Source organism: Trichechus manatus, unplaced genomic scaffold (assembly GCF_000243295.1).
Source record: "Trichechus manatus latirostris isolate Lorelei unplaced genomic scaffold, TriManLat1.0 scaffold00162, whole genome shotgun sequence".
NCBI classification, from domain to species: domain Eukaryota; kingdom Metazoa; phylum Chordata; class Mammalia; order Sirenia; family Trichechidae; genus Trichechus; species Trichechus manatus.
Window position 1 is genome coordinate 910,102 of NW_004444098.1, and position 12,854 is coordinate 922,955.

Here is a 12,854-nt window from a genome sequence, read left to right on the forward strand (position 1 = left end):
CACCTTTCTTTGGAATGGGCACAAATATGAATCTCTTCCAGTTTGTTGCCCACGTAGCTGTCTTCCGAATTTCTTGGCATAGACAAGTGAGCATTCCCACCATTGCATCCGTTTGTTGAGCCATCTCAATTGGTATTCTGCCAATTCCTGGAGCCTTGTTTTTCACCAATGCCTTCAGTACAGCTTGGACTTCTTCTTTAAATACCATCGGTTCTTGATCATATGCTACCTCCTGAAATAGTTAAACATGGACCAATTCTTTTTGGTACAGTGACTCTGTATATTCCTTCCATCTTCTTTTGATGCTTCCTGGCTCAATATTTTGCCCATAGAAACCTTTAATATTGCAACTCGAAGCTCGAATTTTTTCTTCAGTTCTTTCAGCTTGAGAAATGCTGAGCGTGTTCTTTCCCTTTTAGTTTTCTGACTCTAGGTCTTTGCACATCTCATTATAATACTTTGTCTTTTTAAGCTGCCCTTTGACATCTCTGTTGAGCTCTTTTACTTCATCATTTCTTCCATTCACTTCAGCTACTCTATGTTCAACAACAAGTTTCAGAGTCTCTTCTGATATCAATTTTGGTCTTTTCTTTCTTTTTAATGACCTCTTGCATTCTTCATGTATGATGTCCTTGATGTCATCCCACAACCCATCTGGTCGTTGGTCATTAGTGTTCAATGTGTCAAATCTGTTCTTGAGATGGTCTTTAAATTCAGGTGGGATATACTCAAGGTTGTACTTTGGCTCTCGTGGACTTGTTTTCATTTTCTTTAGCTTCAACTTGAACTTGCATATGAGCAATTGATGGTCTATTCCACAGTCGGCCCCTGGCCTTTTTCTGACTAATGATATTGAGTTTCTCCATTGTTTCTTTCCACAGATGTGGTCGATTTGATTCCTGTGTATCCCATCTGGTAGATAGTCGCCGTTTATGTTGTCGAAAAAACTTATTTCAAATGAATAGGTCGTTGGTATTGCAAAATTTTATAATGTAATCTCCAGCGTTGTTTCTATCAACAAGGCCAAATTTTCCAACTACTGATCTTTCTTCTTTGTTTCCAACTTTCACATTCCAATCACCAGTAATTATCAATGCATCCTGATTGCATGTTTGATCAATTTCAGACTACAGAAGTTGGTAAAAATCTTCTATTTCTTCATCTTTGGCATTAGTGGTTCGTGCATAAATTTGAATAATAGTCATATTAACTGGTGTTCCTTGTAGTTGTACGGCTATTATCCTATCACTGACAGCGTTGTACTTCAGGATAGATCTTGAAATGTTCTTTTTGAAGATGAATGTGATGCCATTCCTCTTCAAGTTGTCATCCTTGGCATAGTAGACCATATGATTGTCCAATTCAAAATGGCCAATACCAGTCCATTTCAGCTCACTAATGCCTAAGACATCTATCTTCAAGCGTTCCATTTCATTTTTGACAACTTCTTAATTCCACATTACAATTATTAATGGATGTTTGCAGGTGTTTTTTTCTCATTTTAGCCCACTGATTTAGGTGCCTAAAAATCATAGTGCTGTAATGACATGAAGTTCCCTTACCCATTCAGGGACTTTCCCGGGCAGATATATAAGAATACACACTTGGAGATAAGGAGAAAGAAACAGCAAATCCTCTTGGGTCTTTCCTTGTCCATCATTAGGTCAATGGTGTGACAGTCCATGGAGCTACGCCCCTCTTCAATGCATGCTGCAGCGGCAGAGCTGCATGTGTCAACGTGCTGCTGGAGTTTGGAGCCAAGGCCCAGCTTGAGGCGCACCTGGCTTCTCCCATCCACGAGGCCGTGAAGAGAGGTAAACCAGCCACTGCACTGCACGCAAGGCTTATGTGGGCACACGACAATCCACATGAATCAATCCTGTAGTGTACGCCATGCAAGGATCACCCAGGTCCTCCTCACCGTTAGAACAGATGCGGCTTTGGAAGGTCCACAGCAGTCACTGCAATATGCCTTAACGTTCAGGAAGTACCAAGGTGGCATGAGACAACTCTTCTTATAACCTGGGAATGTCTTCCTGTCTCAGATGCCCCATTTCCTGGGTGTCTTCACAAGGAATGTGTCTTCTCAAGCCTCTGTGCTGTATGTTGGTGGCAGCTGGTGCAACCAAGGTAGCAGTTGTGACTTCCATGAGTCATACTGTGTTTACGTCTATGTCCTTAATAGAATAGAATAGCTCATACCCCAAAGCCCATAAAACATCAGCCACTCACATAAAATAAATTATGAAAGTGTCTGAAAGCCAAGGCTGATACTATTGCTAGTGGAAAATTAAGCATAACTGTCCATAATTAGCAAGACTTTCTAGATGAGCTGATGACTTCAAGATCATGGTTATTGGAAAAAAAAGTTGCAACTTTTAAAAGCATAGCCTTGGAAATCTTGAAGGAGTCTCCAGACTCCTGTGTTCTGAGTTACTTTTGCAATGAGGGAAGAGGGTATAGATTTAAGGGATGTAAACACTGTATACATAGACTAGACATGAACAAGATGCCATTGAAAGGACAAGGCTATTCGTCAAAGGTCACACCCAAAGAGCAACATTTTGGTGGTACCCAGAGGTGGAATAATTCTCTTATGTTGAGGTCAGAAGTACACTGGAGAAGTTAGAACACTCTAGAACAGTAATTTTTGCTGGTGTAATTGCAGAAAGTCTTTATCTCAAAAGGTGATAGTGAAAAAAAAAAAAAGGCAATAGTGAAAGATTTGCCCCAGGTTATCAAACATGTCATTTGGTAATTTTATTTTTGCAGTGGATTACTTTAAATGATACAAAAGACCCACATCTCAATGTATCCATGTCTTTTGATGTCCTAGACATATTTAATAAACATTTATTAATTACTGATATTAGTCATCACCCAAACTTGGAGTCCCTCAAGTTGTAGAGTAATGAACTACCTTGGAAATGATATAAAAGCTTTTAAAAACTTTTAAATATTGATTTGAAGTAAAAAAATTCAGATATTTGCATTTCCATCAGAACCTTTAAAAATGGATCAATTCCGGAATGGTTTGAATTACTTAAGTAATTCTGCAGTGCTTGGCTGGTTATATAAGGAGCGTTTGGTATCTGTGTGCCTACAAAGCATATATATGCTTATTATAAACACCAAATCATGTCTTTCTCCATAGTATTTTCTATATTATAAAATCATGTTAAAGACTAATGTCCACAGAATGGAAGAATAAATAGCTAATTCATTTTTTAAAGATACTGTTATATTAATGCTAAACATTTGACTTTTATATATTCATTTTTTAAATTTACTAAGAATACCTACATTTAACTCAGACTAGGCAGTTTCTTCTTTTGAAAAAAAAACAGACAAGAATTATTTAAAAATATTTATTAGATACCCTCTATTCTCCAAGATGTTTTAGGTATGATTAGACATTATTTAGGTATGATTGGACATTACTTATGGATTCTTACACCTTTAAACCTTTATGAACAAGCTGGTCATAGTGTGAATCAACACTTCGAAATATTGATGAAATAAATATTATAAGCCAATTATAAGCCAGTTTGTCATACTGTAGTGGCTTGTGTGTTGCTGTGATGCTGGAAGCTATGCCACTGGTATTTCAAACAGTAGCAGGCTCATCCATGGTGGACAGGTTTCAGCTGAACCTCCAGACTAAGACAGACTAGGAAGAAAGACCTGGAGATCTACTTCTAAAACAATTGGCCAGCGAAAACTTGACAAGTAGCAACGAAACATTGTCTGATATACTACTGAAAGATGAACCCCTCAGGCTGGAAGGTACTCAGAATATGACTGGGAAAGAGCTGCCTCCTCAAAGTAGGAAAAAAAAAGTTGACATTGAGTCAATACCAACTCGTAGTGACCCTATAGGACAGAGTAGAACTTCCCTATAGGGTTTCCAAGGAGTGGCTGGTGGATTCAAACTGCCAACCTTTTGGTTAGCAGCCAAGTTCTTAACCACTGAACCACCAGGACTCCTTAAAGTAGAGTCAACCCTAACGATGTGGATGGAGTAAAGCTTTCAGGACCTTCATTTGCTGATGTGGCACGACTCAAAATGAGAAGAAACAGCTGCAAACATCCATTAATAATTGGAACATGGAATGTATGAAGGATGAATTTAGGAAAATTGGAAGTCTTAAAGAGTGAAATGGAATGCATAAAGATAGATATCCTAGGCATTAGTGAGCTGAAATGGACTGGTATTGGCCATTTTGAATTGGACAATCATATGGTCTACTATGCCAAGGATGACAAATTGAAGGGGAATGGCATCACATTCATCATCAAAAAGAATATTTCAAGATCTATCCTGAAGTATAAAGCCGTCAGTGATAGGATAATACCCATATGCCTACAAGGAACACCAGTTAATACGCACTAACCACTAATGCCAAAGATGAAGAAATAGAAGATTTTCACCAATTTCTGCAGTCTGAAATTGATCAAACATGCAATCAAGATGCATTGACAATTACTGGTAATAGGAATATGAAAGTTGGAAACAAAGAAGAAGGATCTGTAGTTGGAAAATATGGCCATGGTGATAGAAATGAGAAAGGAGATCGCATGGTAGAATTTTCCAAGACCGATGACTTATTTCATTGGAAATACTTTTTTTCAGATAACTTTAACAGCAACTATACATATGGACCTCACCAGATGGAATACACAGGAATCAAATCAACTACACCTGTGGAAAGAGACAATGGATATCATCAGTCAGAACAAGGTCAGGGGCCGACTGCGGAACAGACCATCAATTGCTCATACGCAAGTTCAAGTTGAAGCTGAAGAAAATGAAAACAAGCCCACAAGAGCCAAAGTACAACCTTGAGTATACTCCGCCTGAATTTAGAGACCATCTCAAGAACAGATTTGACACACTGAACACGAATGACTGGAGACCAGATGAGTTGTGGGATAATATCAAGGGCATTGTACATGAAGAAAGCAAAAGGTCATTGAAAAGATAGAAAAGAAAGAAAAGACCAAAATGGATGTCAGAAGACTCTGAAACTTGTTCTTGAACATAGAGTAGCTAAAGCGAATGGAAGAAATGAAGTAAAAGAGCTGAACAGAAGATTTCAAAGGGTAGCTTAAAAAGACAAAGTATTATCATGACATGTGCAAATACCTGGAGTTAGAATAGCAAAAGGGAAGAACACACTTAGTATTTCTCAAGCTGAAAGAACTGAAGAGAAAATTCAAGCCTCAAGTTGCAATACCAAAGGATTCTATGGGCAAAATACTGAAGGACACAGGAAGCATCAGAAGAAGATGGAAGGAATACACAGTCACTGTACCAAAAAGAATTAGTCCATGTTCAACCATTTCAGGAGGCAGCTTATGATCAAGAACCGATGGTACGGAAGGAAAAAGTCCAAGCTTCCTGAAGGCATTGGTGAAAAACAAGGCTCTAGGAATTGACATAATATCAGTTGAGATGTTTCATCAAACGGATGCAACACTGGAAGCACTCACTTGTCTATGCCAAGAAATTTGGAATGGGTACAAACATGGGTCTCTTCCAGTCCTTGCCAAACAACTGGAAGAGATCTATATTTGTGCCCATTGCAAAGAAAGGTGATCCAACAGAATGTGGACAATATCAAACAATATCATTAATACCACATGCAAGTAAAATTTTGCTGAAGATCATTCAAAAGTGGTTGCAGCAGTACATCGACAGGGAACTGCCAGAAATTTAAGCCAGATTCAGAAGAGGACGTGGAATGAGGGATATCATTGCCGATGTCAGATGGATCCATGTTGATGGCAGAGACTACCAGAAAGATATTTACCTGTGTTTTATTAACTATGCAAAGGCATTCGACTGTGTGGATCATAACAAATTATGGATAACATTGTGAATTTCAGAACACTTAATTGTGCTCATGAGGAACCTGTACATAGACCAAAGGCAGTTATTCGAACAGAACAAGGGGATACTGCGTGGTTTAAAGTCAGGAAAGGTGTGCGTCAGGGTTGCATTCTTTCACCATAACTATTCAATCTTTATGCTGAGCAAATAATCTGAGAAGCTGGACTATATGAAGAAGAACAGGGCATCAGGACTGGAGGAAGACTCATTAACAGCCTGCAATATGCAGATGACACAACCTTGCTTGCTGAAAGTGAAGAGGACTTGAAGCACTTACTAATGAAGATTAAAGACCACAGCCTTCAGTATGGATTATGCCTCACCATAGAGAAAACAAAAATCCTCACAACTGGACCAATAAGCAACATCATGATAAATGGAGAAAATATTGAAGTTGTCAAGGATTTCATTTTACTTGGATCCACAATCAGTGCCCATGGAAGCAGCAGTCAAGAAATCAAAAGACACATTGCACTGGGAAAATCTGCTGCAAAAGACCTCTTTAAAAGTGTTCAGAAGCAAAGATGTCACCTTGAAGACAGGTGTGCCTGACCCAAGCCATGGTATTTTCAATCACATCATACGCATGTGAAATCTGGACAATGAATAAGGAAGATCGAAGAAGAACTGATGCCCTTGAATTATGGTGTTGGTGAGGAGTATTGAATATACCATGTACTGCCAGAAGAAAAAACAAATCTTTCTTGGAAAAAGTACAGTCAGAATGCTCCCTAGAAGCAAGGATGGCAAGACTTTGTCTCATGTACCTTGTACATCTTATCAGGAGAGTCTAGTCCCTGGAGAAGGACATCATGCTTCGTAAAGTAGAGGAAGACCCTCAACGAGATGGATTGACACAGTGGCTGTAACAGTGGGCTCAAACATACCGATTGTGAGGATGGTGCAGGACCAGGCGGTGTTTTGTTCTGTTGTACACAGGGTTGCTATGAGTTGAATCTAACTTGACAGCACATAACAACAGCAAAGAGAAAAAACTGAATCCATCCACTCCTGATTTAGAAGCTTTAATGTATGTTTATACTTAATTCAGAATTTGTAATTAAACAGGTAGGTCCAGGATGAAACTTACTTTCATGTTCTCTAAAGAAAAGGTTGCTTAAGTTAATTAGTAATTGTTATTAATTGGATTATGTCCCAAAAATCCTAACTTCTATTCCTATGATTATAATTTAGTTTGGGAATATGTTGTCTTTGTCATGTTAATGAGGCAGGATTAGTGTAGGGTGTATCACGAGAGTCAATCTCTTCTGAGATATAAAAGAGATTAAACAAGCAAGCAGAGGAGAAATGGGGGAAGACAGATGCCAAGACACACGGAGGTCTCCAAGGAGCCAGGAAGCAGAAGCTGAAGAGACAAGCACCTTCTTCCAGAGCCGATAGAGAGAGAAAACCTTCCCCTAGAGCTGGCACCCCGAATTTGGAATTCTAGCCTCCTAAACTGTGAGAAAATACATTTCTGTTTGTTAAAGCCACCCACTTACAGTATTTCTGTTACAGCAGCAGTAGATAACTAAGACCGAATTCGGTACCAGAAGACTAGGGTGTTGCTCTAACGTTTACCTAAAATGTGGAAGCGATTTCGGAATTGAATAATAGGTAGACACTGGAAGAGCTTTAAGGGGCCTGACTGTAAAATTCTAGATTGCCTTGAAGAAACTGTTGGTAGAATTATAGTAATTCTGGTGAGGGCTCAGAAGGAAGTGAGGACAGGTATAGAGAAAGTCTCTATCATCTTATTAGAGAATACATATGGCCCCAGAAACAGAATGTGGCTAGAAATGTGGACATTAAATGTGCTTCTGGTGAGGCTTTAAGAGAAAATGATGAACATGTGATCGGACAATGGAGGAAGGGTGATGCTTTTTATGCAGTGGCAAAGAACTTGTCTGAATTATGTTCAAATGTTTGGCGGAAGGTAAAACTTGTAAATGATGAAGTTGGATATCTGGTTGATGAGATTTCTAAACAAGATCTTAAAGGGGCTGCGTGGTTTCTCCTTGCTGCTTATAGCAAAATGCCAGAGGAAAGAGATGGGCTTAAAAATTAACGGTGAAAAATGAAAACAGAACTTAAAGATTTGGAAAATTGTGTTGTACAAACTAAGAACACATGTCCTACAATGTTCACCAAGGATGTGGCTACAAAATCTTTTGTTAAGGAGATTAAGCCTGTGACTGATGGATCTAACCAACTACCACATAGAAAACCTATCAGCTTAGACTGAAGGGGACAGAGAAAGAATGAAAGGAAAGAACGCTGTATGCCTCTTCTAATTCTACAGGTAGTAAACAGGCCAAAGGAGCTACATCTGTTGTCCTCCAAGAAAAGAAAAGGACCATCCCTGGAGCAACTTGGAGATCAGCAGAATTGTTGGAAGGAGTATGGGAAGTAGTGCCTTCTCGTTTTCAAAGGGTGGGGCCACAGCCTTCTAGGTTTCAAAGAGTTGGTTCTGGAGTATGGGGCTGCCATTAACGTGTGCCGGGGGATGGGGCCGCAACCCAAAGCCGAGGGGGAGAGCTGCCATGCCCAAGGGGCAGAAGAATTGGGCCTGCCAGGGCCAAATGGTTGGGGCTTCCACTCAGATGGACTAGCAGAATGAGGCTGCCCAAAGCCGAGGGAGCAGAATTGCTGTCCCAGTGGGCCTGGAAGGTGGGGCTGAAGCCCAGGGCTGAGGGGTCTCTACCCAGAATCCAGAAAGCATGGCCAACACCCAGAGTCTGGAGGACAGGGCCATTGGCCAGATGGTCTCAGAGAACAGAGGGTTGTTTTCAAGCCTTGAGAGCTAATGTAAATTGTTCTGCTGGGTTTTGGACTTGCTTGGTGCCCATTATTCCTCCTTTCCTTCCAATTTCTCCCATTTGTAATGAAATGTCTACCTTGTGCCTGTTCCACCATTGTACTTTGGAAACAGGTAATTTGTTTATCTGTTCATCTGTTAGTCTAGATTTCACAGGTTCACAGACGAAGAGGAATTTTGCCCCAGGATGGAATACGCCTGAAGTCTCACCCATATTTGATTTAGATGATTCAGAAGCTGAGACTTTGGACTTAGGATTGATTTAAGACTTTTGGGATGATGTGATGGGGTAAATGTGTTTTGCATGTGGCAAGGACATGAATTTTTGGGAGCCAAAGGGTGGAATGCTATGGATTGAACTATGTCCCCGCAAAATATGTGTTGTAAATCCTAACCTCTATGCCTGTGGTTATAATTCCATTTAGTGATGGGTTATCTTATGAGGCAGGATTACTGTAGGTTGTATTTTGAGTCAATCTCTTTTAAGATAAAAAAGAGATTAAATAAGCAAGCAGAAGAGACATGGGGAAGATAGATGCCAAGACACACGGAGATCTCCAAGGAATCAGGAAACAAGCTGAAGAGACAAGCACCTTCCTCCAGAGCTGACGGAGAGAGAAAGCCTTCCCCTAGAACCAGCAGCCTGAATTTGGACTTCTAGCCTCCTAAACTGTGAGAAAATAAATTTCTGTTTATTGAAGCCACCCACTTGGGGTATTTCTGTTTTAGCAACACTAGATAACTAAGACAGCGATGATAGAAATTTTTTAAAGAAAGATTTAAATCTTCAAAGAGAACAATCTCTTTACAAGCTCCTGTCAATACTTCAGAAACTTTCAGTCCTCATTCATAAGATGCAATGTAATGTTTATCCATTCATTGTATAAACTCTCCAAGGAGATGCTTGCTTACCTGGTTCTTGTTACCCACTGAATTTGAAAGTGTATTTTTAAATATATCCTATACTCGAGGCTTTTAAAAATCTTCATAGGCGTCTTCCTTATTAACCAAAATAAGGAGATTCTGCTGCGTGACGCAGGCCATACGTCCAAGCTCACATGCATAGGTGGAGTGGAGAGGGGAGAGGGCTGGGCCCTGCATCAGAGTGCTAGCTTTTCAGGGTAACCATGGGGCCCGTCATTCACCTCTCTGGGTTTTGTAGACTCCATTTGTAAAATGGTGACTTCATTCTAGGAAACTATTTCAACTGTGTTCCTTGGAGCCCTTAGTTTTGTTGGTGGTACCTCAGGGGCTGCAAAGTAGAGTTCAAGCTGGGGAAATATGGGCATGGTCCTCTTTTATTTATTTATTTTTTTAACCAATTTTATTTGTGGGGGAGGGGGTTCTACATAAGGTTTAAAAGTCTCCAGGTAGTACAAACACTTTGTGCTTGACTACTAACCTAAAGGTTGGCAGTTTGAACTCACCCAGTTGTACTGTGGAAGAAAGGTCTGGCAATCTGCTTCTGTAAAGATTATAGCCAAGAAAAGCCTATGGAGCAGTTCTACTCTGTAACACATGGGGTTGCCATGAGTCAGAACCAACTCAATGGCAAGGGGTTTTTGTTTTGTTTTTTGGTTTTACCTAAGATTAAAAAAAAAAACTTCTTTCTACTACAAAACATATAGCTTATTTATAAGGCCCATTTTAGATAATCAACCCTATAATTCTGTGAATATTCAATGTTTCCCTTACTTGAGTATAGTTATCTTGTTTTCACCAGGTCATAAAGAGTGTATGGAGATTCTGCTGGCAAATAACGTTAACATTGACCAAGAAGTGCCTCAGCTCGGAACTCCCCTGTATGTGGCCTGCACACACCAGAGGGTAGACTGTGTGAAGAAACTTCTAGAATTAGGTAATTTCCAGAAATCTTTTCATGAGAAGAACCTGTTAACCATGTTGGTCTTCCATGGCTTCAAAGATGAAGTTCTTGTCAGAATGGAAAAAAAAAATTAACAGCATTGGATGTTTGAATGCTAAAAACAGAAATTCTCCAAGAGAAATGAGTATGTGTTTCTCATTTCTAACTTCCTTCGATGTTGGCTCCATCTACCCAGTATGGTTTGCCCTTGTGGTCACAAGACATCTGCCAGCAATACCCGGGCTTGTAGCCTTCCTCATTCATACCCAGCAAGTAAGAGCAAGAATCTCTTTCCCATAAATCCTGGCGTTGGGTGGGGGACTACTTGTATTTCATTGGGTCTTCTTGAATCACATGTCCATGTCTGAACCAATCATGGTGGCCAAGGGAATACAATGCACCAATTGGCTTAGGCCTAGATTTCCTTATATACGGCAGTTATTGGGCTTCACTGCAAGTACCTGGGCTGGGAATCCCAAGGGGGTGGTTCTCCAGAGAGCCAGCTGGGTGTGGTTACCAGAAAGATGCTGGGTAGTAAAAATGACATTCACCAGACTATTTTACCTCAATCCTGTTAAGTTATTTAGTGATTTTTTTAAAAAATTCTAAAAGGCATATACAGAAACTGAGAGTCCAGGTGAAAAGTACAATGTTTTGAAACTATTATTTGATTAAAGATTCCTCAAGCTTAGCCACTGACATAAAAGTAGAGGTTGCAGTAAGAACCTTTAATTGAGAATTTTTATCCCCAAAAAGTTTTTTGTCTGTATTATCCTTCATCAATTACCATTCTCTACGGCAGGTTCAAGGAGCCCTGGTGGCACAACAGTTAAGAACTCGGCTGCTAACCAAAAGGTTGGCGGTTCAAACCCACCAATGGCACTGTGGGAGAAAAGACCTGGCGATCTGCTCCCATAAAGATTACAGCCTAGAAAACCCTACGGGGCAGTTCTACTCTATCCTATAAGGTTGCTATGAGTTGGAATCGACTCGACGGCACACAACAACATAGTAGGCTGTCTTTTATTTTGAGCCCTGAATAATATAAATACTAAATTTATCTTTATCCTTTACCAAAGAACAGAATAATTCTATGTAAGAGGAGTCTCAAATATATTTTAGTTTCTATGTCATATATTTTGCATGTTGAATATTTTAGTTTGTATGGGAAAGCAAGTAAAATATATATTTTAAATGACAAACATTCTATATTCACTTTTCTCACCAGACGAGATTCTAGGCTTAAGTCAAAGATTGGTCAGCTATGTTATGGCATTTAAGTTGCCTTTTTTATATACAGCTACTACATTTTAGGGGAGCATTGGTGGTTCCACCTGTCAGTGGAGGCTTGTGTGTTGCCATGATGCTGAACAGGTTTCAGTGGAGCTTCCAGACTAAGATAGACTAGGAAGAAAGGCCTGGTGATCTACTTCTGAAAAATCGGCCATCTAAAACCCTATGGAGCACAGTTCTACTCTGACACACATAGGGTCACCATGAGTCAGAATCGACTTGACAGCAACTGGTTTTTATAATAACAGAGATGAGGCATTAGTGGTTCAGTGGTAGAATTCTCCTCTTCCATGCAGGAGACTTGCGTTCGATTCCTGGCTAGTGCACTTTATACACAATCACCGCCTGTTTGTTAGGGGAGGCTTGTGTGTTGCTCTGATGCTGAACAGGTTTCAGTGGAGCTTCCAGACTAAGACAGACTAGGAAGAAAGGCCTGGCATTGCCATCAGTCAGGTACTGACTTGATGGCAGCTAACAACAATAACAACAACATTGTAGGCTAATTGTGTTTCACTGTTAATATTTAGTGGTAACCTGTGGCCATCTGTTTGGTTAAGGAGCCAATGTTGACCACGGCCAATGGCTGGACACCCCCCTGCACGCTGCAGCTCGGCAGTCCAGCGCGGAGGTCATCCACCTGCTGACAGACTACGGGGCGAACCTGAAGTGCAGAAACGCTCAGGGGTGCACCGCGCTCGAACTGGCGGCTCCTAAAAGCAGTGTGGAGCAGGCGCTCCTGCTCCGGGAAGGTGATGTGAGGCTGGGCAAGGGTCTGCCATGAGCATGTGGCTACCTCTCCTTCCTGTCTCATCCCTAGGCTATTTTCCTTTTTCTTTTTCATTGTGGGTGGCATTGCGGGAGGCGGTGATGTCTTCTGCAGTTTTATATGCTGTCCATGTTTCACTTATTACCCAAGGGCATTGGCATCTCTTCTGAAACAATTCCCAATGGGGAGAGCTCTCGCTTCACTCACCGGTTCCATTTTG

The 12,854-nt window shown here is 40.5% G+C and overlaps 1 protein-coding gene across 3 annotated transcripts in view; it reads left to right on the forward strand.

Annotated features, from left to right (window-relative positions):
- Positions 1-12,854, forward strand: part of ASB11 (ankyrin repeat and SOCS box containing 11) — a 33,402-nt gene that overhangs the window by 19,327 nt on the left and 1,221 nt on the right. For all 3 annotated transcript variants that reach the window (XM_004386330.2, XM_004386331.2, XM_004386332.1), the window contains exons 4-6: positions 1,664-1,814; positions 10,435-10,569; positions 12,426-12,617. In XM_004386330.2, the coding sequence (XP_004386387.1) occupies positions 1,664-1,814; positions 10,435-10,569; positions 12,426-12,617 (478 nt within the window). The remainder of the gene's footprint in view (positions 1-1,663; positions 1,815-10,434; positions 10,570-12,425; positions 12,618-12,854) is intronic.